General features: G+C 47.8%; 1 protein-coding gene across 4 annotated transcripts in view; it reads right to left on the reverse strand.

Moving 5' to 3' along the window:
* The window catches only part of ELF5 (E74 like ETS transcription factor 5), a 38,201-nt gene that overhangs the window by 7,519 nt on the left and 4,165 nt on the right, over positions 1-26,517 (reverse strand). The window contains exons 1-4 of one of the 4 annotated variants that reach the window (XM_006195047.3): positions 19,955-20,126; positions 15,339-15,463; positions 4,216-4,449; positions 1,033-1,083 (exon numbers count right to left, since the gene is read on the reverse strand). In XM_006195047.3, the coding sequence (XP_006195109.1) occupies positions 1,033-1,083; positions 4,216-4,449; positions 15,339-15,459 (406 nt within the window). In that variant the 5' untranslated portion in view covers positions 15,460-15,463; positions 19,955-20,126. Of the gene's footprint in view, positions 1-1,032; positions 1,084-4,215; positions 4,450-15,338; positions 15,464-19,876; positions 20,127-22,029; positions 22,186-26,517 lie in introns of those variants that run through there. The other 3 variants (XM_006195046.2, XM_014568067.2, XM_014568066.2) reach the window with 3 other exon arrangements.

Below are 26,517 nucleotides of genomic sequence, written 5' to 3' on the forward strand. Positions count from 1 at the left end.
TGGGGTTCACTGCCCAACCCCCAGCCTGTTACAGATGGATGAAAATCCATGAGAGCCAGGAAGCCAGGTGGGCACTTTGCTCTCTGCAAGGAGGAGACACTACATGATCGTTGGGCCCAAATGCAGGGAACCTTGAGAAATACAGAGCTGCTCTCAACAGGGCCACTGGGATCTGTGAGGCAGGGTGTGCCTCCTTAAGCCCACTGCATGTGGTTCATAGACTCAGCTATTCCTGCGTTAACTCTGAATAAAAAACTCATCATTAAAGCAATAGCCTAAATCCTTGGTTGATTATTTGGGACTTTAAGGAGAGAAAAATAAAAATCATAAAAAACCCTTCCTCTGTGTCTGCCCCTCAGCTGGAGAACCACCGTGTCCTGCCGTATCTTTGCGGATGTATGAGCTGCAGTCTGTGGAGGAAAGGGGTCTGTCCAGGACCCACAGCTCCTCCCACCCTGGACCAGGGCCTTTAGTGGGGCTCAGAAACTAAGCAATCATCACGATCATCATCATCATCTTTAAAAAATGAAATCTCCAAAGCTCCCTTTCCTAAACTTTCTCCATCTGCAGAAGTGAAATCATGAGGGTTAATTTTCAGAATCAACAAGGCCATCTGAGATCCTCCATCACCTTGTAATTATTAAGGTGATCTGCTTAGTGAGCTCATCTTCATAGGCATTATCAACCATAAGGCTCTAATGGTTGCTAATTATGATTATTATTTCTAACAGGTACCAGTTTTTGGAGCACCTGTGCTGCTGGCATAAGCCAGGCACTTCGTATGTACTATGACCTGAGCTCACCACAACCCAGCGATGGGTTTTAGAGACAAGGAAGCTGAGCCTGGGGAAGGATAAGGAAGCAGAGACCCCAGCCCTGTACTCTGTCCACCACGTATCTCCCGCTGTCTTCTCTTAGCCTGTCATTGTTTCAGGTCATCACCCTTTCAGCGTGGTCCTAGACAACCATCAAGCTCACGTGCCCAACAACAGCCTTGACACAGCCTCGGGCAGCTTGAACTTGGTTACTTACAGTCTCTGATGGCGGCCTTGGTCTCTTCAGCGTCATTGAAAAAGGAGTAACCTGGAAAAGAGAAAGGAATCCACAAATCATGCCGTATAATCCTGGTTTCCCTGGCCAGGCCAGCAGGGGAGGTGTTGGGAGAAGGGGAGCCACTGTCCCTCTGCAGGGCAGTTTCACTTCAGAGGGAACCTTTGGAGACCATCTGGCCTTTATAGGGCCACCCTGAAGCCACCCTTGAGAAGTACAGTCTCCTTGTTTCCTCAGGGGCGACCTGGAGACAGCCTGGGCCAGGCATCCCAGCAGCTTCTAGGGTTTTCTGAGTGGGCACTGGGAATCCTGGCTTGGGATCAGGAGGCCTGGGCTCTGAGCTGGGCTGAGCCCCTGCCCCCTCTGCAGACTTGCCCAGTCACCGAGTCTCTGGGCTCGTGTTCCTCACTGGCAGCATGTGACAAAACCACCACAGTCCTCCCCTTTGGCTCTCAGAGTCTATGTTCTGGAACATGGCCTCTAATCCGGATTCGAACGCCTGTTATGTGCTGGTCAAAGAGGAAAATGGACACAGGGGTCCACAAGAAGTGCAGTACCCTGATATGAGGATTTAAAGAGGATTTGGGAGCCTGTCTTGGGATGGGGGGCCTTGGTTGTCTCCTCTGAAGAGTAGGGTGGGTTTGTGGGGAGGTCAGGAGTTCCAGTTGATGTTTTCATGTAGCAGCACAGGGCAAAGGACATCTCTTCTAATTTGGTGTCCAATGTGAGGGCCAGTTTCTATTCACTGAGAAGACGGGGCCAGGGCATATTTGTGACTGTTGGTTCCTAGGGCCATTTTCTGATTGGTTCTGCTCAGCCACGCCCCTCAGTTCACTCTTCCCCGGGAACAGGGCAGGGGCTAACCAGGGACCGTTCCTCTCCTGCGCTGGGGGAGTCACCTCTGCCCTCACCCCTCTGGCTGACCTTGCCTTCCAGTGACCAGGGTCCCCATATTTCTGCACCCTTAAATCCTACTGAAATGTTTTCTGAGCCAGGAGCACACTGGGCCCTAGAGTCCCCCTTTCACTCCTCGCCCTTGTTATGTGTCCTTTTCTGCCAGAGCCCCAACCTATGGGATAATATAAGGCCTCAGCTAGGTAATAACCAGTTTAACATATAATTTCTTATCCAAACAGGGACATTTTTGAAAATGAAAGACCAGATAACAGGTGGGCAAATGGGGACCCTGGAAACTGGTCACAACACATGTATTCAAAACACAATACACATAGCCGCTTGAGGAACATGATGGAGAATCTGAGGACGAAGGAGGTTGATGGGGTAGACAGTCTTTCTGCTCAATATGCTAATGCCCTGGCCCAAAGAGTGCCTGACACTCCACCCTTGTGACGCCAGGGATTCCTTAGAATGAGCAGAGGCAACTTATGGCCTGTTAAAAAAAACACGTTGGGTTTTTAGCTTATTTGTTCTGCACAGACCCTGAGGCAATGAGACCAGGGACAGGTATTTTTGATGTAACCACTGCCAGGGAGGGAGGTGCCCGAGGTGGGAGATCCCAGCACAGGAGATGCTGGGGCCTGGAGACAAACGTGACTGACTTGATGCTTGGCCGTGGCTGGTGGTGCCAAGCTGCGTCCTCTCCCAGGACGGAATGCTCCGTTTTCATGGCCCTGGGATTCTTGTGCAGGGCTCTTCCCTTAGGAGGGTTCCGCATGGAGCCCCCAGTCTCCTCCCTGAGCCACTGTGATTTGCTCAGACTTGCCTCCTTTCAGGGAAAGTCCACTCTCAGTGCAGGCTGCTGCTCTCAACTCCTTGCAGGTCACTGTCATTGGTGATAATGAAGCAGAGACTGGACAACAATGAACAGCAGGTCTGTTTGTCCTTTTCTCACCCCCAGTGAGCCATGGCTCCCAGGGCAGAAGCTAAGCAGTGCCCAGGGGTCCCCATCCTTAGCTTTCCTGCCTTGATGGGGAGATCAAGGGGAGGACAAAGACTCCTAGAGCTGAAGGTCCTCTGTGGGTTTCTGCCCAAATAGGAATCCCTGCCACAGCATCCCCATCAAGCAGGGGGCCATAAGATGGCTTGATTATCTCCAGCAACGGGGAACTTCCTTCCAGAGGTATCTTCTGAAGCAGCCATTTTAAAAAATGCTAACTTTTAGAAAGGTCTTTCTTAAAATTGAGCTGAGATGTGTCCCATTATTTATTTATTAAAAAAATTTCTGCCTCTTGGTTGTATTCATGATGACAAAAATAGTTGCCATTCACTGCACTTGTGTCCTTATCGGCTGTGTCAGGTAACGTTTCACTGAATCCTGTCAAGGAGCCCATGGAAGTGTGTCATCACTCCATCACAGAGTGGAGACAATGGAGGTTCAGAGAGGTTAAGCCACTTGCCAGAGGTCCTATGGCTCAAGAGTGTTAGAGCCAGGGTTGGAACGAAGGTCTTTCTGATCTCACAGGCCCTGCTGTGTACCAAATTTCAGTGAATCAGCCCTGTTTGCCATGTGACCTTGGAGAAGTCACTTAACCACTCGGGACCTCAGGTCCTTTATCTGAATTTTAAGAACCTGTCCATCAACATTCCACTCTTGCAGGGTGTGTTGAATGCTACTGGCGCCACCTCGTGGCCATTTGATCCTTGACCATTAGGAATGTGATGAAAGGAAAGAGCAACCATAAGTTTGTTTTTTGTGTCTGGGAGTCTGTTTCTGTTTGGTACACCAGAGACTAACACAACATTGTAAATCGACTATACTTGGATGAAAAAAAAGGAAATGGCAATTAGTTGGACAGCTCTGGAAACAGGGAAGGGACAGGGTCTATCAGGTTAATTTTCTTCTGCTTAACGAAAGGTCAAGCAGAAGTCTCTTTTTGTCCACCCTTTATGGTTACCATTGTTATAATCATAATATTTTGTTGTAGCAGTCTTGCTCCTGGGTGGTCCTTGAACATGTTTTAGTTTTCTTTTCTTTTTAAAAATATACTCAACTTGCTTCCTTGTAACTCTCTCCATTTTACCTCCAGTCTCTGATTCTAAAGCTTCTGGTATGGAGAGGTTTGGTTAGCAGGGGATATGGGTTCACAGAGAGTTGCAGTTAATAAAATTTCGCCATGTGAGTCACATGGTGGGGAAGGACTTCGCAAGGTCGCTGGGTTCCAATCCTGGGCCCCTCCCCTTGAGGCCCTGCCCTCTGACACTGACCTTGAGAGCGAATGTTCTGGAGGATGAAGTACAGGTACTCCCCACAGATGCCGGCCGCCTCGATGAACTCCTCCTGTGTCATACTGCACAGCTGCAGGCCGCTGATGTTGAAGTGGCAGAAGGAGATGCAGCTGGCGTCCAGCTTGTACTGGTCGCAGCAGAACTGGAGCCACTCCCAGACATGGCGCTTTGTCCAGTACTCAGGGTGGACGGATGTCCAGTAGGAGTCGCAGGCTGCATCAGGGGAGAGGCAAGTGAGATGACAGCCCCCAGGAGAGCTTTAGAAGTCCCCCGAGGAAGGTTCTGGTTATGTTAACATCCTCATCCTCTGTCTAATGGGTTGAAAGGGCTTCTAGCCCTGGGGTGTTCTGCTAGGGCCCTGGTCACCTTCCATCCTGCAGCAAAAACCAGAGGGGACTGGATCTGACCAGTGGACATACTGGCAAAAGAGGGAATGACAGGGCAAGAGACCCAGTCATGGCTTGGCTTGGGAGTGCCTTGAAAGAAGGGAACTAGAGGAGAAGGAAAGAAAAAGTGCCCTTAGATATTTGGTTTCAGACAACATGGTTTTAAGAGCATAGATTTTGGAGCCTGAGAGGCCTGGGTTCAAATCCTGGTCCTTCTGCTTTCTACTTGGGCAAGGTCCGTAGACATTTAAGCCTCAGCTTCCTCATCTGTAAAATAGGGATAATATGCTTCACTCACAGGGCTGTTCTGGACTTTGGGGTTAATGTATATAGACTATGCAGTGCATAGAAAATTATTAATAAATTCAACAGTTATTAAATGCCTACTGTTGCCAGGCACCATCTGAAGCTGATTTGATCTCTGCTCTTATGGCCAGCTGCCCAACACTGGCTCTGGTCTGTGCGCTGCTTCTGGCCACCTTGTGCTGAGGGCCTCGGGCTGCAGAGACGTTGCTCAAGTGTCTGGCTGACATTGGATCACCATAGCAGTTTCCTCCAGAGGAGAGGGAGGTGGAAGAGTTAGTTGCACTGTTGTTTTTGTGTTTTTGGTGATGTTTTGAGGATTTTCTATCCTGAGGCCAGATCCCCTTTACTCTTTCAGAGGAGCCCCCTCCACTCCCTGACAGAGGTGGGCACCATCCTGTCTGGGAGGCTGGGCAGTGGATGGCCCAGGGCTGAGATTGGGTGCTCAACAGCCTGTCTCAATGCCAGGAGAAACTGAAAGTGTGGCAGACATGATACGGAAGGGGTGAGGTATCAGGTACTTGGTCAAGAATTTTGACAGAAATAATTCCTGCCATTGCCATGGTACCCCATTCATTCAATCAAAAAGCCTCAGTTTCTTCATCAGTAAAATGGGGGTAACGATAGCACCTACATCATGGGGTTGTTCTGTGGATTAAATGAGTTAATACATGTAAAAGTTCTTAAAACAGATTTTTAATGCTATTATTATTGAACACCTACTATGTGTGAAGCAACAAATTGTATGCTAAGGATTCACAGTGAACAAGAGGTTTGGTTCTGGTTCCCCAGGAGGTCAAAGATGAGGAAACTGACTGTACTTCAGTTTAACAAAAAGAGAGAAAAGAAAAAAGAAAAAAAAATGAGGAAACAGAGTCATGGAAGACTTGCCCAAGACCCCACAGCCAGTGTGGGGTAGAGCTGGGATGTGAACCTCAGTCTTAACTCGAAAGCCATCACTCTTCCCATCCCTCATATTGGTCCTCAAAGCGTCAGCACAGAGAAGAGATGAAATGTGGAGGGAGAAGCAGAGGAAGATACAGAGAAGGAGGAGAAAGGCAGAGAGCAGAGTCAGGCAGAGGGGACTGGCTCAGGCTGTGTGGACGACAGAAAGCCTCACGAATTAAACCCCACAGCAAATGGCAGTTAGGTTGTTTCGATTCTCCCTTTAAAGGCTGCATTTGCTGCTACTGTCCCCAAAGGAGCTCGGACACTTCTAATCCCAGGCAGTTGATGGCTTCTCTGACCTGTCAGATGTCTGCTCCTTTAGCACCCGTCGCGTGTCAGCCAGGCTGCTACGTGCGTGCCCTTATCTAGTTCTTTAGATTAGCTCTAGTTCTTTAAATCCTCCCAGATAGGTAACAGCAGGAAGCTGAGGCTCCCCCTAAAACTCAGAGCCCTTCCAGAAATCTCACCTCCCATCATGGAGTAGATCGAGGCGCAGTCAAATTTTAACACTAGGTTTGTTACAGACTCAGGTCTTTGGACTCCTCGAGCGCCAAACGCAATGGAGGGAGAATGAGTAACAGGTGCCCTTTCCGGCTCCCCGAACTGGGGGGACGGGCAAGCTGGTCTCTTAAATGGGGTGAGGGTCGGGGCAGATTAGTGGGTTGGCCAGGAGGGGTGGCTTAGGTGGTCCGCCCATCCCCTTGGTGGTGCCCTGTGCAGGGATCATGTGCAGTACCTTCCTTTTTGCTCCCAGTACCTCAGAAGTGGCAGTGGGGTTTGGCTTTTTTGTATCTTATTGTTCCCAATTTGCCGCAACTGCGCACGCGTACACTTATTTTTAGTCCGTACTGTTTTGTCATTGGAGGAGACATTTGTGTAGGTGCGAGCGCTCCAGTAAAGGGTCCCAGGTCTCAGCCTGTCTCAGGTTTGTTTAAATTTAAGTTTTTAATCAGAATTCTGTATGTGTATGGGTCAAAGAGTGGCTGTCTGGCCGGAGGGTGGCAGCTAATGTGGCCTCGGCCTGCGGGGTGAGGAGAGGGCTCCCGCCGGCCCACGTCGGGGCGCCACGGTTTCATGGGGAAACCCGTGGCCCTTCCCTGTCTGGCCCTGACTTTCACCTGCAGGGTGGCGGCGCCAGTAAACCCAGGGGCCTTCCACTTTTCTGGGATTCTGAGGAGAGATGTTTATGAGTCTTGGGATTTTCCCGCCTTTGCTCCTGAGCTGAGCGCCCCCGGAGATGGCTACCGGGGTGCTGCCCTTGGAGGACGCGCTGTGCTTTTCACGGAAAGGGTTCCCGAGTCGCCGGCGCCTCCCGCCTCGTTATTTTCTTTGGCACTGGGAGTTGGCCATGTTGTTTCTGGAGACTGATGGGGCCTAAAGGGTTCGGAGAGGTGTGTGTTTGTCTGTGGGGCTGGGGGGGCGCCGACTAGGGAGGTGTCGCTGGCGCAGCTGCCTTCCCCTGGGCTCCTTCCTCTCAAGCTCCCTCACAGAGCAGGCTTTGTGCGCGGCTCCCGGCTGGCCGTGGAGGGAGGCCAGGGCCAGAGCCCAGCATGGCGGGCTCCCGCCGGTAAAGTCCTGCCCACAGTCCCCCGAGCGGAGAGTCCCCCTGGCTGCTCTCAGCCACATGGAGGGCAGAGTGCCAACATCGCAGGTGCTTTTTGCTCGTCGTGTGTTTCCGCGGCCCTATCCTCCCAGGGGTGAGGAAGGCCTGCTTCCTCCTCCTCCTCCTCACCCCACCCCGCCCCGCAGCTTCCCTCAGCACTGCTTCCTGCTCTGGGTCTTTCCGCAGGCACTTCCGGTCACCTCGCTGAGGTCCCCACCTGCCTTCTCCTAACCCCTGCTCGTTCTCAAACGACAGCTCTCAGCCCCTCTCAGGGTGGCATACTTTCCCTGCACAGCCCCGCCCCCCAGGGGTCCCTCTCAGAAGGCCCTCCTCACGGCCTCCCTCCCGCCCCAGACCTTGAGCGCCCCCTGTGGGCGGGGCCAGCGAGGAGCCCCCTGTGGGTGCGCAGTGGGTGTACTGACCGCCGGCCAGGGGACCTGCGGCTGTTACCTCCACTTCACAGGGAGGGAACTGAGCTTCTGGGAGGTTACTGACTCTCCTCAGGCCACAGGCTGGTCAGTAAGGGAGTTAGGCCCCACGCCCACTCCTCCATCTTTGCATGTGGGAATTTGCTTCATATTTGCCTCCCTCTTCTTGGTTGACGAGGACCAAGTTGGACACATATTTGGAAGAATAAAAAGATTTGGCTAAAGACATATATATATATATTATTTGTATACATACTATATATTTACATATAAAATAAATATATAGTATTATATATTACATATATATGTATATATTATACATATATTACATATATACACATATGTGCGTGATGTGTATGTGTATATGTGTATAAAATCTAGGTTTGAAAGATCAGAAAAAGGATAGAGAGACTGATGATGACCATGTTTGCGATTCCAGTGAATGACTTGAAAGATTTTTTTGCTACTTAGTAGAGATGAACTCAGGGAAAATAAAAGACAGGGTGATATGCCCATAGAATATATCATCTTTAACAGGTTATATTGTCTGGAAATGTAAAGTGGTTTCCTCCATATGTCTCCTATTCAAAAAAGAATGTAAACTTTTTGGAGAAGCCGAGCTATGAGGCCCTTCTGCCTACGTTTACCAGTTGGGAGTGGATGACAGACACTCTGTGCCTGATAGACTTTAATCCGAATGTCCACAGGTCACAGTTACAAAGCAGGCTTGGCCAGCTCCTTTGAAGTGGGAAGTAGGTCAGGACACTTGTTTAAGGGATAGCTGCATTGGGAAGAAGAATTGAGGGGCTAAAGAGAGTTTTCTGGTGGGGGGGGAATATAGTAATGCTATAACCTGGGGTGCATTTAAATTCAGAGAAAGGGCTTAGGCTTTTAAGAGCTGGGCTGGTGCACTCAAATGCTCACAGGGTCAGCAGGTGATGTCCATGACGGAAGTGGCCCCTAATGGGGACAGTGGGATTGGCAAGTTCATGCTAAGTAGACAGTTGCAGCTCAGTTGACTGTTGCCATGTGGGAAGGTGGGCCCTGTGTTGTCAAGCTCAGATTGTTATGTGAAATCTCGTAATTTTTAAATGCCGACTTAATTTAATTTTTAAAAACCACTCTGAGGGCCAGTCAAAACTCCTACAGGCTGGCTCTCGTCTGGCAGTCACTTTGTGATGGAGAACTTCACATGCTTCTGGACACTTGTCTCCATCAAGACCATTGTTTACAGTGATCATGCTAAGACTTTGAATTTTTTAAAAATTGAAATGTATTTTCTATACATTGAAACTTATCACCGTAAAAAGCCATGCTGCTTTGCTGGGAGTTAAGGGGAAGGTACTAAATGGTTTCCCCTCCTTAGCTCCAGAAGTCTCCTTGAAAATCACTGTTCTAGAACTTAAAACCGGGGCTCCTGTTGTTTGGATTCCCCCTAAAAGTTGAAAGCATATGTGGCCTCACACTTAGTGGTCCTGCCTCCTTGGGACTAATTGGCAAAATGGGGATAATAGGACTTAACTCATCCTGCCGTTAAGAGGATTAAGTGAATCAAAATATGGAAAATTCTTAAAACAGGGGCAGGCATACAGTAAGTGCTCATTAAATACCACCCATTTATACTTGTTAATATTGGGGCTACCTGTACCACTAGTTTAATTCCATTTCCTCAGATACTTCTAATATGTTCTCTGTGTGTGTGTGTGTGTGTGTTTGTGTTTGTGTAGTTCAGCAGCAGCTTTGTTTCATTCCAGAGATTTGGATTTATTTTCTTTATGAAAAATAAGGAAATTATATTACAAACCAAGCTAATTTGTTCGTGAATTGCCAGCATGAGTTACATGGCCAATGCTGTTCAAAATATGGGGACACAAGTGAGTCTGTGTGACTTTGTAAAATGCCTGATGACCAGGACACACACCAGGCCCATGTTTCTGACATGGGGGGTGGAGAGCCTGGGGTTAAATTCCCAGAGTGGACAGAGGGGGCCAGGGGTAACTGAAGCCAAATGGTAATGCCTGTGCTTCTTCAGTAGAAATGCCAGAGAGTGGGTCCATGAATCCTCTACTTTGTTATATCCCCATTGTTTGTTACAGACATCTGATGTCGTCTCAATCTTATGCAAAGTGCTCTTAAAAAAAATTCTAGGCATATTCCTTTGCGATCTCTTCCAATATTTTGACTTTTTAAAAAATTACAATGAAATAGATGTGCAACAGAATACAAAAGTAACTTGAGCTTTGAGCTTTTTATTATGTTCCTAGGTCCTCTGGAGGAAAACTTGATGTTTCCGTTCTGCTGATCAGGGAGCATAGATGAAAAATTTTGTGATGCTCACTGTTTATGCTAGCTACAGGGATTCAGTCAGGCTCCTATTCCCATCCTCCATTCTAGGGTCTGTCAACTGACCTGGACTTTCTGGTGCGAATTTCAGGATATTGTGGGAGTAATAACTGAGCCTGGGCTGTGAAGATGGACCTTCCTGATTTGCAGTCCTGGCTCTTCAGCCTCTTAGCTGTGCAATCCTAACACAGTTTCCTAACCTCTCTGCACCTCAGATTTCTTCATTTGTCAATCAAGAATAATAATAGTGCTTGCCTCTTAAGAAATTTACCATGAAACGGAAGAAAAATGATGCATGTAAAGAACTTAGTCCAGTTATCTGGGCAACAGTAAGCTTTTGACATCTCACTTTTAATTAGTTATTATTTTTGAACTGCATCTGTTCTTGGGGAAATGAGGCTGTCCCCACTGGGGCCTCAGTCTAGCTGAGGGACAAGCAGAACAAAGCAACCCAGGAGTCAGTGAGGGGGAGGCAGACAGTCTGGGTCAGGAGGCCTGAGTTAGACAGTCTGGACGATAATTAGCATCATTTATGAGCATTGGGAGTTAGGAAAGTTTTTTGCCTGGGGCAGCACTGACGAGGGCCGGTGAGCAGACTGGATAGCACAGGGCACTGTCAGTTGTGGCTTTGTCACTGAAACGGAGGACTTTATGAGGGGAAACCTGAAATGATAAATTGCTTCCAGGTTTCCTTCCAGAGCTGGTCTAGCCCCATCCAGTAGTCCTTCTTGGCTTTCCTCCCAAACCTGTGGAATGATTTAGACCACGAGATGGAAAAAAAAAAAAAAAAAGTCCAGAGCAGTGTAAGAAACTGGATGGAGAAGAGGCGACAGACAAGGGCTGGCTGGGCATCAGCAGGGAGCTGTGGCCTTGGGCGTCTGGTTAGAAAGGGCAGAGAGCGCCAAGCCCTGAGCAGTCCCGGGGCCACAGCTGCCCAAAGGTTTGGTTGTGTGCGGGATAGGCTGGAGGTGGCTAATGGTGAGGTCTCTCCCTGGGGTTGTCCTAGGGTGTGACAACCGCCATGGGGCTCACCTTAGACTTTTCGATGACTTTGTGTTTGATTATCTGGTTTTGATTTAGAAATTCTTAGATGCTATCTCTTGTATCTGCTCTCAAACTTCTCTACCCGGTGCATGAATCTTGCTTAGGAAAAGCCCCCGTGGGACCTGGATGCCTCTTTCCCTGATCTGGATGTTAATCCCCAAGATCAGTGGGTTTGGCACCTTTTTAAAAATAAAGTTCTTTCTTCAGATAAAATCTCCCATTGCTAACGTATTTGTTGAACACTTCGTATGTGCCAGTTACCATGCTGCACTTCTTGAGTGTTCTCATACCATCCTCAACACGAGGCTATGAGGTCCTAGATCATGTAGCTTATTTTATAAAGTAAATGAAAAAAGTAAGGCACAGAAAGGTTAAATCCCTTCTTGAGGTCACACAGTAAGTGGCAGAGTGAGAAGGAAGTCATAGTGCTCCAGCTCCTGCAGCCAGGCCTGAATAACCACTATGCTACACTGTCTTCAGAATCAAAGTGAGGGTTGGGGTGGAGAGGCGGGCCTAAATCCTGTCCTTCTCAGCTGTCACTCCAGGTCCCTGAGGAACCCCCCAGGAACCCCTAGAGCTGCTTCAACCTAGAGACCTCTGCTGCAAAGTATAAACAAGATCCCGATGCCAAGGGGGTATGTGGTATGGCCACCATGGCGATCGGGGGTTGGGGGATGTGGCTATGTGGAGGGTCAGGATGGAGTTCCAGAAAGTGGAGGTGAGGTCAGGATACTCCGTCTGATACTTGTCAGATGCTTGGCTACCGGAGCTTGATTAGAGAAATAAAATGTCACATGCGTGTGAAATATATGAGCTACACCTGCACCCAACTTTGATAAGGTTTTCCAGGATTTGTAATTCTTTATTTTAGGAGAACTGAAGGGAGGGCCAGGGAGAGCTAATGAAATTCTAGAGCATTTTGCAATCTCTGACTGTCCACTCGCCAGCCTGCAGTGCAGCCACACAGAAGTCCTGCTTTAAAGAGCTGGCCAGATCTTTTGCACTTAACACATGGAGGGCACACTCAGCTGCCTGCTGCTAAAGCCATTGAAAAGGCAGTAAAAATGGCTGATTCTCTAACCAGGTTGCCTCCTACCCTCTCGTGCACATAATTTAGCTAGCAGCCCCATTGTTTCTTTATCCCTTTCTCTCCCTTTGGTCTCAAAGTGTCTAAGATGCCAGCACTTTTGAGTTGGAAGGGCTGAGATGGAGACCAATATTGCCTTTGTTCAATATGGAAAGTGAAGAGAGGACAGAGGAAGCTGTCTGCCCGCCAGCTGGGAGTCGGGAGGTGTCTTGGCTGCGGTGACCACCTACCAAGAGCCAGGCGCTTTGCTAAACACTTGATATGTGGAATCTCAGTCAATCCTCCCATTGTCAGGAGGTGGAAGCTGTTTCAGCCCAGCACAGTATATCTCAGGGATATTAGGAAAAACCTGCCCAAGGTCACAGGGCCAGTCAGCGCCAGCACCAGCCCTTGAACCCAGACACAAACAGGAAGCTGCCATTGGGACCACCCTGAATTCAGGCTGGAATTTCCCATGAGGTGGGCAAGGACCTCAGGAGAGATGGCCACTGAGCACTGAAAGTTTGCAGAGCAGTGTCTGGAGGTCAACCTGGCTGTCCCTTGATGCATCCCTCTCAGAGAAGTTTTTGTAGATACTGAGACCCACGTGTCACCTCTTGGGGTGAAAAAAAGAACCCATCGCAGGGCATTCCTCCTACCACTGGGACTCGGGGAGCGCGGGTTCTTAGTTGAGGCTAACCTTTCACACCCAAGTTTGACCTTTAGGAGCTCAGAGACACTTAGCTCCTTCTGGAATCCAGAGGGCCAGCTGGTGAGCCTGAAGCCTGCCTCCTCCCTCCGGGAGTGTTAGGGAGCTGAGCCACTCTCAGAGGATATTTTATTTTCACACTTTGGTAGGAATTTCTAGTCTCCCAATAGGTGGTGGGGGATGAAGGCTGTATCTGTGATGTTGCCTGATTCAGGAATCAGAAAAGCTTTTGGAAGGGATTCTAGCAGTGATCTGGTCCAACCCTTCATTATACTGATGGAAATGTGGAGGCCTCAGACAGGAGAAAGCTGGGACTGTGCTTTTTAAATGTACAGTTCAGTGGCATTAAGTACATTCACATTGCTGTGCAACCATCATCACCATCCGTCTCCAGAACTTTGTCTTCATCTCAACATGAAATCATCCTTTTTTTTACACACTTACATGTGCTTGTCATGTGCCTGCCTGTGTCCCAAACACTTCACACATATTAACTCATTTCACCCTCACAACTCTACAAGATAGGCATTACTGTTATGTCCACTCTACGGATGAGAAAACTGAGGCACTGAGAGGTTAAGATGGTGCAGTTATTAGATAGCAGAGCTGGATTTCACATTCAGGACACCTGGCTCAGAGTCTGACCTCTGACAACTACAGAAGCTCCTGAACACTGCCTGGGGTAGGCGGCTGAGGCCACCCCCTCCCATCCGCGCCGACGCCACCCAGCAGCAGAGGCAGGAAGGGGGCGCTCCCAGGATGGCAGGTCTGGGTTATGCAAGGTTGGAGAGAAGGGCCACGAGCTGGGCCCCACCATCGTGGGACATGTGGGGAGTGGACAGGGACCCCAAAGCCTTCATTTTCCTCCTTCAAATTTAGCCTCTTAACCAAATATTGAGAGGGGTTGGAGACTGAGTAAATTTCTCATTGTCTTCCTGGGAAACAAGGTGCTTCTTGAAGGTCTAAAGGAGAATTGTAATGTGTAGTTGGATGCAAGGGTCCACATGCAATTATCTGGACCCTTCAGGTTAAAGTGAGCCATGTTGTGTGTGCACGTGTGTCATGTGTGGGGGTGGGGAGGTTGTGGGACTGAATTACTTAATGTGCCTCAGGCCTGTCTGTGCTGCACTGGCCTTTGGCCTGGAGGCAGGGGCTCCTCGTGTGGACATTTCACAGCGTCCTTGGAGACTCAGCCTCTCCTGGAGGCTGCCAGCCTCCTGACCTGGAGTGTGGACCCCACCGGGCAGGGGTGCGCAGGGTCAAGGCTGAGCGGCCAGGACCCGCAGCTTGCTCAGCGCTTGCATCACCCTCCGTGGGTGCACCTGCCATGCACCTGCCGTGCTAGCAGTCAGCCAGGCTTGCTGTGACGTGCAGTCACCCAGGTACCTGGGGACAGAGGCCCTCAGAGGGTTTCTGGGGCAAAGCTCAGCTGGCCTCCCTTTGGTATGGGATTTGCACAAGGCCCTGTGCTACCTTTAGGTGGGGAAAACTGGGCTGGGAGAGGAAGAAGTGTGGGAGGGTGGCCTGGTGGACGTGAGGGGACTCCTGTTTACTGAGCACTTGCTTGCTGCCAGGCTATTTATTTCACAGTTTGGTTCCCTTAATCCTCACAGTGAATCTCATCATCCCTGCTTTAAGGACAAGGAAATAGAAGCTCAGAGAATATCAATCATATTAATATCAATAACCACCACATTACATCATTTATAAGATGACCATGTAGGATAGTTAAGTGCTCAAGTCAACTTGCATGAAACACAACTGACTGAGACCTTGGGCAGGTCATGCACCCTCTCTGTGCCTGTTTTTTATCTATAAAATGAGAATAATAATTACTTCTCATAAGATTTCTATAAGGATGAGATGGGTGCTTGGCATAGGGTCTGGGGCATAGCTAGTATTTAGCGAATGTTAGCTAAGCCATGATGATCAAGCAGTCACAGTGTACTAGGCTTTGGGATACGGGTTTCTTTCTACAACATTGTTTAAATATAAAAACTCCAAGAGATTGGCATTATCATCTCCCTTTTACCTGTTAGCAAACTAAGGCTCAGAGAGGTTAGTGGAGTCCCCCAAGGCCACAGAGCTGGGAAGAGGATGGGGCGAGGATTCCAGTGCTTTCCTCTCTGTAGAGGCACCCTTCCTCTGCCCTGAACACTGGTGAGAGCTGGCATTTTCAGGCCCCCAGCACTGCCTGGACGCCCACCTGAGGCCAGCACCACCTCCTGCCCCACCTGTCCGAGCTCAGATGGGCTTCTCCAGATGTACACACCTGTCTGATGCTCAAAGGCAGGATAATACTCTTCATTGCTGAACAGATCAGTCCACGACATCAGGGGGTCGCAGAAGGACGCGTTGGGCAGGAAGGTGCTGTGTGTCACTGAGTCCAACATCACCCTGTAATGGCAGGAGAGGCTGTGAGGAGGCGGATGATGGTTCCTGGAAGCCACACTGCAGGAGCCCCCAGCAGGGTGATGCCTGGTTTTTAATAATGATAGCAAACACTTATAAACCAGGCAGCCTCCCAGGAGCCAGGGACCCCTCTCAGTGCTTTCCCTGGTGACATTATTTAAATCCTTGACACATCTTGTGAGGTTTGTGTGTATAGCTCCATTTTAGAGATGAGAAAACTGAGGCAGAGGGGTTGAAGTCAGTTGCCCGGGTAACATGGCCGGTAAGTGGCAAAGCTGGGATTTCAGGATGAAGGTTTTTATTATGCAGTGGTGCCTCCTCCTTTACTTTTGCTATCCTCTCACACCTGACCCCTGAACGCTGGCTTATAGTGTCTAACAATATGCTTCTGAAAACAGGGCAAGATTGTTATACATGAATATACCCACAAACACTTATCCACATTCTGAAATCCGAAAGCTCTGAAACTGAAAGAGTGTGTGTGTGTTTGGTGCAAACTTATTTCCCAGCAAAAAGAGTCCTGAACTGATGTTACATAGGTTTTATATAATGTCATATATATGTGACATCTATGCTTCTATTTTGTATACAAACCAATACTATATGTTTATATAGTCATATATAAACTATAGACAGGCTGAATAGTTTATTTGTCCTACTTGATGAATATTCCTATGATACACTGCAGAAATATTACTGTATTTAAGCAGTCCTGGCAAGCAGGCAATTCCTTGAGAGGGGTATTTTGTGCTGTGCTCTGTATGCCTTGTGTAACCCTCCTAATCCTTGAAGAATTCTGAATTCTGCAGCACATCTCGCCCCAGGGTTCTGGATAGGAGCGTGAGGACCTGTGATAATTGTAACACACTTGCTTCACTGAGGGCTCTGGGCTGAGCAGTTGACGTTCATTATTCATGGTGTCCCCAGTGCAACCACTCTGAGATGGGCTCTGGTAGGGTTCTGTTTTGCAGATAAGGGATGGGCGCTCCGAGATTGCAGGTAACATGCCCCACACCACCCAGCTGGCAGGTGGTGGAGTTTGGGTGACAACTCAGGTTGTTCTATGTAAGAAGTCCTGATCCTACTCGCTGTGCTCTAGTCCCTGCACACACTGGTGATTGGGAAGCTTTGGGAGAAGGTCTCTGATCGAAGTTGGAAAGCGGATAGAAAAAAACGGGCCTGGGCCCCCCACTCGCAAGCATTCTTGCCCACGCCAGTCTCATCTTTCAAGTTTCTCTTTGCTGTTCCCTATTCCCACGGTTCAAGGAAAAAAAGGACAATTTGTTTAGTGAATTAGAAAAATATGTTCACTCAGCTTCTTTTATGATTATTGCAGTAAATTGATGAGATAGAGTTGATTCTACCCTCTTTTGCAAAGGGGGCACGGCAGCTTATGATTACACAGCTGGTAACTGTCAGAGCAAGACTAGATTCCAGGTCTTGGGTTATTAAGCACATGGAATTTTAAGATGGTCAGGAGTTTATTCATCATCTAGTCCAGTGTTTCCCAAACTTTAGTCGTTTGCCTGCCTCCGTGATAATTTACTTAATACATTAAAAAAAATCACCTCTATTTCTGTTTAACACAACTACATGTATTTAAAAGGAAAACTTTATATTACCACTGCACGTGGAAAATCAGTATTCATTTAACATACATAAAAATAAAGACATAAGCATTTAAGTAAAAATTAGTCATCCATGCACCACCTGGATCAGAGGTTAGCAAATTACAACCGACAGGCACAATCTAGCCCACCACCTATTCTGAATAGCCCACAGATAAAAATGATTTTACATTTTTAAATGGTTAAATATTAAATGGTTATATAAGTACATAATGTACTTGATTTTGCCTTTAGGCCTGCAAATCCTAAAACATTTACTCTCTGGTGCTTTAAGAAAAAGTCTGCCTACCCCAACTGGATTTATCTTGTGTGTTGTGAGTGGTGTGAGCACTGCATGTTGGTCCAGTCTTTTCCCTCTCCCCGTCATTTTACAGTTGAGAAAGTTAAGTCCTGGGGAATTTGTGGAACTTTGTCAAGGTCACACAGCCAATGGGTGGCAGCCTTACAGTGTAGAGAATTCTAAAATTTTCCAACTCTCGACCCATCTACTTCCCTTTCTAAAGACTCTCATGGTCTCACCTGCTCACAGACACATTCCCAGGCGCAGTTACATATCAAATAGGACCTCAGTACTGAGAAGGGCGAGCATTGTTGATTCCAGAACCAAAGACCAATTCTTTGGGGGTCTTTGCAAATCTGTCACCATCATCACCATCAGATGTGCACAAGGACTGTTCTCCAGACATAGACAAATGACTGTGTTCAGATTCTCACACACAGGCACCCTCTCTGGGCCATCATCGGAGAGAGTTGCCAGACCCCACTAGGAGGCCTCCTTCCTGATGCCCAGAGAGGGTTAACGTGCCCAGCGGATTATCACGGTCATGGATCTCCGCCTGGGAGCCGTATCAAACAGAGGTCAAGGCTGCCTGGGTTTGGACTCTGATTTTCCCACGGATTGGTTGGTTTTATATCCTAAGCAAGCGGCTGGATGACGAGGGATGGGGGTAGCGGATTACGAGAGAGGGGAGGGCCCCTGGAGCCCAGAGCCCATTCCGCTTTCTGGACTCGACCTCAGATAAGTTCCCCCACGTGAGGGCTAAAGGTAAAAATGCCCCCTGCCTCTTGGAGCTGGAGGCTTCAGAAACTGAGGAAGAGGAGGCAGACCTCTGACACGGCTTTCATGGGTGGGTTTGGAGAAAGCAGAGGTGGCCTCTGCATAGAAGGAAACTTGAAAACAGTCCCCAGGTCTTCCGTGTTAATTAGAAATCCTCCAGATACAAAACGCCACAGCAGGAGTGCGCACCTCCTCATCTCCGCCTGACAGATGGCTCTGAGAAGTCACTCAGTAAATTGAATTTGATCATATAAAAATTAGGAAAGTTTTTGCGCAATCCGATATTTGCCTCCTTTTAAAGATTTCTTTTTTCCTCTTCGCACCAGCCCACTCGCTTGCTCTGTCATCTCTCTCGTGCCCTACACAGTGCCCTATGTCTCTGATCCCCTTTGGTAGTTCCTTCTGTGGCAAATTATATCCATTAGGCTTTCTTAAAGGGCTCTCTCAGGTGTACAATGTGCTATTTTTCTTCTGTAATTAATTTTTTGCTTTGTGGAAAAATGTGTTTTATAAAAGGCTGCAGCTTTTTTTCCCTCCCTTGCTATTGCAGTAGGAGGAGGGAATTATTAACTCTGGACTCTCCACAAAAGACCTTGGCCACTAAGCCAGCACGCTCTAGCTGTGAAAGTTCAGGAATAATGGCTGCTTTTTATTCAGCTGCCCAGCTTCTTAGGCCCTCTATGGGCCTGGTGATAATTGAACATTTTAGCTATTAAGGTTTCTTTAATGTAGGTGGGACAGGGTGGTGGGAAAGAACAGCTGTTTGCGGCCCCATTTCTTAGTGGGGACGTTGAGGCCCAATGATATGTAGGCCGAGGCCTGAAGTTAGAACATGCATTCCCAACAGGGGAGACATTGACCCCAGATGGAAAAAACTGACTCTTGAGGGTCAAAAAAAATCTTAGACATTATTATTCTTTGTGATCCTCCGAAGGGCCACAGTACATAAATGTTAAATGGTAAATCTGGGATAGTAACATTTTGTGGAAGAGGGTCAATTAAGAAACAATGATCTAAAAAGACTCCTTAGTAGGGGTGATAATAACAAAAAAGTTTGAGAAGCACTGGGTTAGACCTAGAAGGACAAGAAGAGGATGCCCAGGGAGGGTCCTAGGCCTGCTGTTCTAACCACACATTTTTGTGTGTTGAGAGGCTGGCTGGTTTGTCATCATGGAAAGAGCACTGGGCTGGGAGTCATGATTCTGCCTCTTGCTCCTCTCCAAGCCTCAATTCTTCATCTGCTAAATGAACACACCGATGAGGTCGACTCCAAAATGTGCCCTAGCTGCATGATTTTCTGTAGGAACCCACCCGATTTGGCTGACACATCCACACACGTGCACAATGCATACACATACACATGTACACATGCAGGCACGTAAGCTCACCCAATTGGAGTAAAATTCAACCACTATGGAGATGAAGCTTTTAGCTCTAAAAATTCCCCCAGTTTTCTCTTCTCCCTTTCCTCCTATGCCCCCGCTCAGCTGTGGACTCTGGACATTCTTTGCCTGGGCTAGCCAGGCCCCTTAATAACTCTAGAGCCTCACTCACTGCCCATCCATAGACCCACGGCAACTGGAATCACTTTCCCTAAAGTGTAGAGAACATTTCAGCTGCCTAGTAAGTAGGAAAGGATCAAGCACGTTCCATACAAGGGGGAGGAATCGAGTGGGCTCTCTTCCATGCACGAGAAAGGCTGGCTGCAGGTACCTTTGAAGATGGCATGGACACTCAAGTCCCCGATGTCTCCAGTGGCTTCCTAACCCTTCTGAGAGCTGGCTCACTCACCAAGGGTGCACAGGGAGGGTCCGCACAGTCAGAGATACAGGCCTGCGGGCTTCTTGCCCTCACACGAGTCAGAGGCAGCAGTCACAGGTGTGGTGCTCATGGCATCTCTGCTCAGCCTTCCAGAGAGAGCAGAAGGAGCAAACCACCCAGCCTTGGCCAGTTTGCCAGAGGAGGAAAATTCCTTCCTGACCCTGGCAGAGATCATCAACTTCACTCTGGGCATGTGACCAAAAATTCACCCAATTAAGCATCTACACATTGGCTGTTTATGCACCAAAACATCACTGGGCAGAACAAGGCCATGAGGGTGTAAACCATGGTAAAGGGGACCAAGGAGGGCCTTCCCTGATCCCATCATCTGGGCAGTCTCACTGGGAAGAATAATGCTTTTCCTTCTCTAAAGCCTCCGTGGTATCCCAGTTGTCCACCAGGTCCCAAGCCCTGCGATGCGGCAGGGTCAACTTCCCACCCTTCAGACCTCCCTAAGAAGGGACGCGTGGAGGAAAACCGAATGGACGATTTCAACACTTGCTGTTAAAAGATTGTGGGCTGAGTGTTTGAGTGTTTGTTCTTCTGGGAGAAACCAGAGCAGCTGTGAGAACTGACTTGCTGATGTCTTGCCAAGTGATTCCTCGTCTTTCTTTGGCTTGAGTAGGGAGTTTGTGAGTTTGTTCGCTTTTAGTTGTTTTGCTGAAGGTGCAGCAAAGACTCATGGGAGGAACCCCCTATAGTGTTCTCTGGGCTCCAAGACAAAGCTCATCAGTTTTGGATTAAATCTATCGGAGTTTAGATCCTACCTCTGCCATGCCCAAGGCAAGGGGGGCAGGACACACGTCTCACTTCTCAGTCTGTCGAAACTTTATTTTTTATCCTTTATTTTTGCTTCATATGAGATGTGGTATGTAAAAATCCATGACCCTCTCTAAGCTCCTCTCTAAAATGGGGATTTTAACATGCAATCCTCAGGATGTCCCAAGGAGTTAATAAAATTAGGTAATATATGTAGATAAGTGGGCATAATACATATGTCCATTCCTGTCCCAGAGGGTAGGGGGGAAATCAATTGTAATCAGTACTTCTAAAAGATTGCTACTCAGGTGACTTCTGAGAAAGAAAAAACCACCCTGTGAAAACTCCTGCCGAGAACACACTGAATCATGAAGAACATTATCACAGAGAACATGGGCACAAAAAATTAAGCTTTCACTCCGAGCTGCAAACAACCCGTTTCCCTGGCTCTTTAAGCTAGACTAAAACATGAAACTGTCCCCCGATATCACTTTACCTTTCTAGGCCTCAGTCTCCTCATCTGTAAAACGGAGAGGTTTCTCCTACTGATCTCTGACAACCTTTCCAGTTTGTAAAATTCGTAGCACATCTAAACAGGGGTCCCCAGCGTCAGTTGAAGGGAGCATGTGCCACCGGCGGCTGCCAGCAGGGGGCGAACGCACAAGAGCCCCACACACTGCAGTCTGAGAACAAATACAGTGGAAAAACCCTAACCATTGCTTTTCTGGAAGCATTCTATACTGAGCTGGTGTGCGAAGGCAGAATGGGTTTCCTTTAAGCCATTATATACAGACAAACTCTTGAAAAATGCCCCAAACTGTATCAAGGCAGCTATCTTTGTTTCAAGAGGGGGCCAGGAGCAGGCCAATGAGAAAAGGAGGAATTTAGCAGGAGGAGGTGGGCTTTGTTTGAAGCTGGATATCTTTCGCTGTAAAATCCAGCTTCCCTTCCTAAGGTTAGCTTTAGAGAATGGAGTGTCTGTGCGCATTCCCTCTTAGTTCCCCTTGGTTTAATTAAGCGATCCGAAGGGAGCGGGGGGTGGGGCGGGGGGCTGCCGAGGAGGGGGTGGGTGGCTATACAGCCTGAGGAGGCAAAAATGTCTTTCTCAGGCCAGCAGTTCAACCCAGTCAAACAGCTCCCAGGAGGCACTGTGACTGATGGAAGTGGCAGCAGGCCGGCGGCAGTCAGGAGCTGGAGGCGGACCTAAAGACCCAGGCCCCAGCCGGAGTCTCTAACCCCCGACACCCCTTACAGTTCATCCAAAAGAGCAAAGAAAAGGTGCTTACGTGAGGGCAGCGGTGCAGGGTCCAAGAGGAGGCTTTCAAGGCAAGAGAAGGCGGGCGCTCTCAGCACCAGCGTACAGTGGAAATAAAGGCACCTGTAGCCTTGTGATATAAGTAACACCTACAGACAGGTCCGTTTGGTTTTTCAGGTTTATGCACAGCCCCTTTGATGACGGTGACATACAGTGTGACACGGCTCTTTGGAGGGGGGAATGGTTCTCACACGCAGAAAGTTTACCTTTATCCTGCTTTTGTGCCCGGCTGCCCCCTCCCCCCAACCCCAGGGGACTCAGTAAACAAGCTGAGAATTCTTGCCTCTGGGAGCTTTGCGGGATCCTGCATTTGCTGGGAACTCTCTTTGGGGCAAGCTGGAGGGGAAACTCTGGAATCCAGCCGCGGTGCCCGTCTCTGCAGCCCCCTCCTGGGCTGGCGGAGTCCTGCGATTTTGTATATTTCATCGGCATCCTCCTTCCCCCCCACCAACCTCGCGTGGTAAGGTGAAGGGGCAGAATGGGACAGTGGTTAAGAACACAGACCGCGCAACCAGACGGCTTCGGATTCAAATTCTAGGTCCATCATTTTCTAGTCGTGTCACCTTGAATCACTTAACTAGGTAGTTAATAACTAGTTCTAACGCAAATAAGCGGATCTATCCACTGGGTGCTGTGAGGGTTGCATGAGGTCCTCCAAGTGAAGCACCAAATAAGCCCTATGTTTCGTTCTGATCATAGCATTTTCTTCGAGAGAGCACTTTAATCAGAAACCCCTTCTCCACCATTTCCTACCCCCTCATGCCTTCCGACTAGATGAAGGGAGCAGCTAGTTTGTAGAACCAATGTTAGGCCCTGTTTCTGCTTTTTCACTCAGAGCATAACAGGCCATCGGACTCGTTAACTTACTCAACTTCTAACCTTTTTGGATGTAATGAGCTACATGGTGGCTTTCTCCCTTCTCCTCCCCCTTATAGACGAAGAAAGGAAGAGGTTTAGCAGCTCAGTCAGGTGCCCACAGCTACTGGGCCAGGATCTGACTTGGATACCAGCTCTCAGGTGTCTTGCTGAGAACTGCCTGTTTCCCTGTAAGAGCAGAAACTCAGCCTAACTTAGGCTGAAATATAGAGTGTCCTCAGTCACCTATGGGACAGCTTTGAGAACCCTCTGCCTTGTTGCACTGTGCTTCCAGCTCTCCTGATCAGCCAAGACCTTGTGTCCAGATTGCAGCTCTGAATGTTAGAGTGAAAGCAGGGACCCTCACCACCACCCGAAGAGGCAGCGCAGCCTGAAAACAAATGTGAGTTTAAAAAATATTTTTAGGTAAATTCATAGGTGATGCCATTAGCAGGACAGATTTGCAGGGTGATGGTGAAATGTATGAACTTAGGATTAGGGTCCCTGTCTCTATGATCCTGAAACTATTTTTTAGAAAAGAGTCTGTTGGAGTAAGATTACATTTTCTATGCTCTACTGACTTAGAAATTTAAGAATAAAAAGTTTTCTGTCAGGGGGTGTGTATGAAAACTCCCGGCACCTGCCACCTGGAAGACATGAGATGAGGCATCAATTTTTCAGGGCCTTAGTTTCCTCATCTGGAAATATTACTGTGATTCCTGGTGCATAGTAAGTTCTCATTGAATGTGGCTGTTGTGATCTATGGAGAGAAACATAAATGTTGATTGAGATCACTGACCTTTGAGCATTACCATACTAAGTAGGATAATATTGCCCTTCTGCAATGAATAATCATAATCGCTACCATTTATCTGACATTTAATAGGTGCCAGGAACTGTCTAGGCATGCTACACGTATTAAATCACTTAATCTTTACATCATTCCTCCAAGGTAGATACCATTATTATTATCTAAATTTTACTAATGAGGAAACAGGCATAGAGAGTTCAAGTAACTTGCCCAATATCACACAGCTGGTAAAACACGAAGCAGGATTTGAGCCTAGGCAGATGGGACCAGAGTCCACAGCTTCACCATTATGCTATCATTTGGTACTTCTGGAGCCAGAATCTAAGTTGATATCAATTTTCTTAGGCCTCCCAGGTTGCTGCTAGGATCCTTAAAAGCAAGGACAAGGGTTATAAATCTGTTGTTCCCTGAAACACCCAACATGGACTTAATGCACAAATCAGTGCTCCAGCAAATCTTGTTGGTAGATTGTGTATTTGCTTTATTTCCTCTTCGAGTATCTTTCCCCAGTCTCCTATATCCAGCTCATCCTGTAGCTGTTCATGCTGTCCCTTCTGCTGGCCAGGGGCCCCAGTTCAGCAGATAGTACCAGTGAAGTGGCTCCCCTGATAATCCCTCCTTGGCTATGAGCCTCATGGAAGAATTGAATTTTGTGTGATTTCCAGCACTGATGGCGTCATGATTGCCTTCAGTGGCAAAGTCCATGGCTGGCAGAACCATAATGAAAATGAGGATAAGAATACTGATTTTGTCATTTTACGGTTGAATTATGACAATGTTTATGAAACAGCAGACACAATTGCAGGACTGTATGTTCAGTCTCCTTTCTTCCTGTAAAGATACTGGAAGCCAACTTAATCAATGTTCCTATGTTTTAGGTTTACCCAAATAACTCCGAAGCCATAATGGCTTTTCAAAGGCACAGATCTGAGAGGTCCAGCTAAGGGAAGCCTTCTCAAAGGAAGAATTCTTGAAGGCAGAATTTCCTTTAGTTGTTTTCCTACCAAACATCAGTCCCCTGGCAAGCACGAGGGCTTGCTTCCTGAGAGAGTTGCTAGGGGTGACAATTTGAAGAATGGATGTCATTGACCCCGGTGGCCAGTCCACAGTGTTGGTTGGAGGATGTTGTGGTACTGATGGTGCTGCCATGAACTGGTACTGAATGGACGAATCCCTCCAGCCATGACTCATTCGCTTGGTTAATTCAGGAACCTCATTAATGAAAGTTAGGCTATCAGTAGATAATCCATCAGTCAATCATTAAAGGCTTAATCTTCCTACAGGTGAGCTGATGCCAGACTTGCTGGTGAACTTAACTGGTGAACTGAACCTCAGTTTCCTCGCCTGCCAGTGGGAATGATCACAGATGTAGTGTGATAATGGGTGTGACGACACCGACATCCGTGTCTCTACACCGAACTCACTTCTGCCAGTTGTCATCCAAAGGCATGTCTTCAGTGAAGGGACTGGGGGCGGACGTGGGTGTGAGGATGGAGGGTGAAGAGGGAGGAGGGTTCCTGGGGAAATTTATAATTGTATTTGCATAGCTCTACCCTCATCAATCAGCCAAATCTGATTTCTAAGACGTTGTTGATTATAATATACATCATTGATTTAGGTAATCATCGTGGGGAGAAAACATTACGTTAAATGTGCAGTTAGATTATAGAGCTTATCCTGATTTCAGAAATGTTAAAATGTGAATGTAGTAAACATAGTAATTAAAAAATATATATATATAATAGCCCAGTATTTTCAGGAGTATTAAAAAAAAAAGTGAGACCTAGTTGTCTTAAAGACCTGAAGCCTTCAGGTAATAGATGCTCTAACAGAGATTTGGGGAGGAAATATTCAGAGGTCCAAGACAAATTTTGGGTTAGTGGCTGTAGGACCTACAGGGAGGGGGAGGTCAGGAAGGGTTGGAACAAGTCAGAGAAAGCTTCCTGTGGGATGTGGCATTTGAGCTGGGCCAGAAAAAATTAGAATGACCTGGTAAAAACGGTTCCTTAATATGTGCCAAGCACAACAACTGTAGAAGTTGGGGCTGTTAATTATCCCCATTTTTCAGAAGGGGGAACTGAGGTCAAAGAGCTTCAGTAATTTGCCCAAGGTTCTACAGCTAACCAGTAGCAGAGCCAGGGTGCCCCCTAGGATTGCCTGATTCAAAACTCAGGCCACTGCCCACGATGCTTTACGATGTATGGAATGACCAGAAGGAGAGGCTGTTTCCAACAAGAGGAAACCTGCAGGTGTGTGGGGGACAGAATGAGTGGGTAGCCCCAGAGCTCATGGAAGGTTGACTTGAGTCTTCCCTTGTGTCACCACGTGGCAGCCCTGGACGTTTGAATCGTGGTGCCTGGGGGATCAGCCCCTGTGAACTGGGTGGGGCGGCTCTCTGGCTGGTTGATGAGGACTTTGAGTTTGAGGAGTCCTCAGATCTTGTCTGTTCTTCAGGGGCATATTTGCACAGGGAAGCAATGATACTTTGTCAAAAACTTTGATTTTCCTCTTACTCTTCGCCTGTGTATCTTTCCAGGGTCCGCTGTTATTTTTTACAGAGATTGTTGCTGTGTTTTCTTCTCCCACTCATTTTGAACTAGTACTGTTATCTTTAGTTGTTTCCTTGCAATCTTCTGCTGCCTCCTACAGCTTAATTTGCCATGAAAAATGCAAAGGTCTGAATTACACACGGAAATTTCCTGACTTTGGTATTGTTGGGAAACTCATTCAGAGAAATAGTCTTGGTAGTAAGCACAGAATGGTGTAAGGACTGAGGCATTGTGCTTTTCACAA

This window comes from Camelus ferus, chromosome 10 (genome assembly GCF_009834535.1).
Source record: "Camelus ferus isolate YT-003-E chromosome 10, BCGSAC_Cfer_1.0, whole genome shotgun sequence".
Taxonomy (NCBI): Eukaryota; Metazoa; Chordata; class Mammalia; order Artiodactyla; family Camelidae; genus Camelus; species Camelus ferus.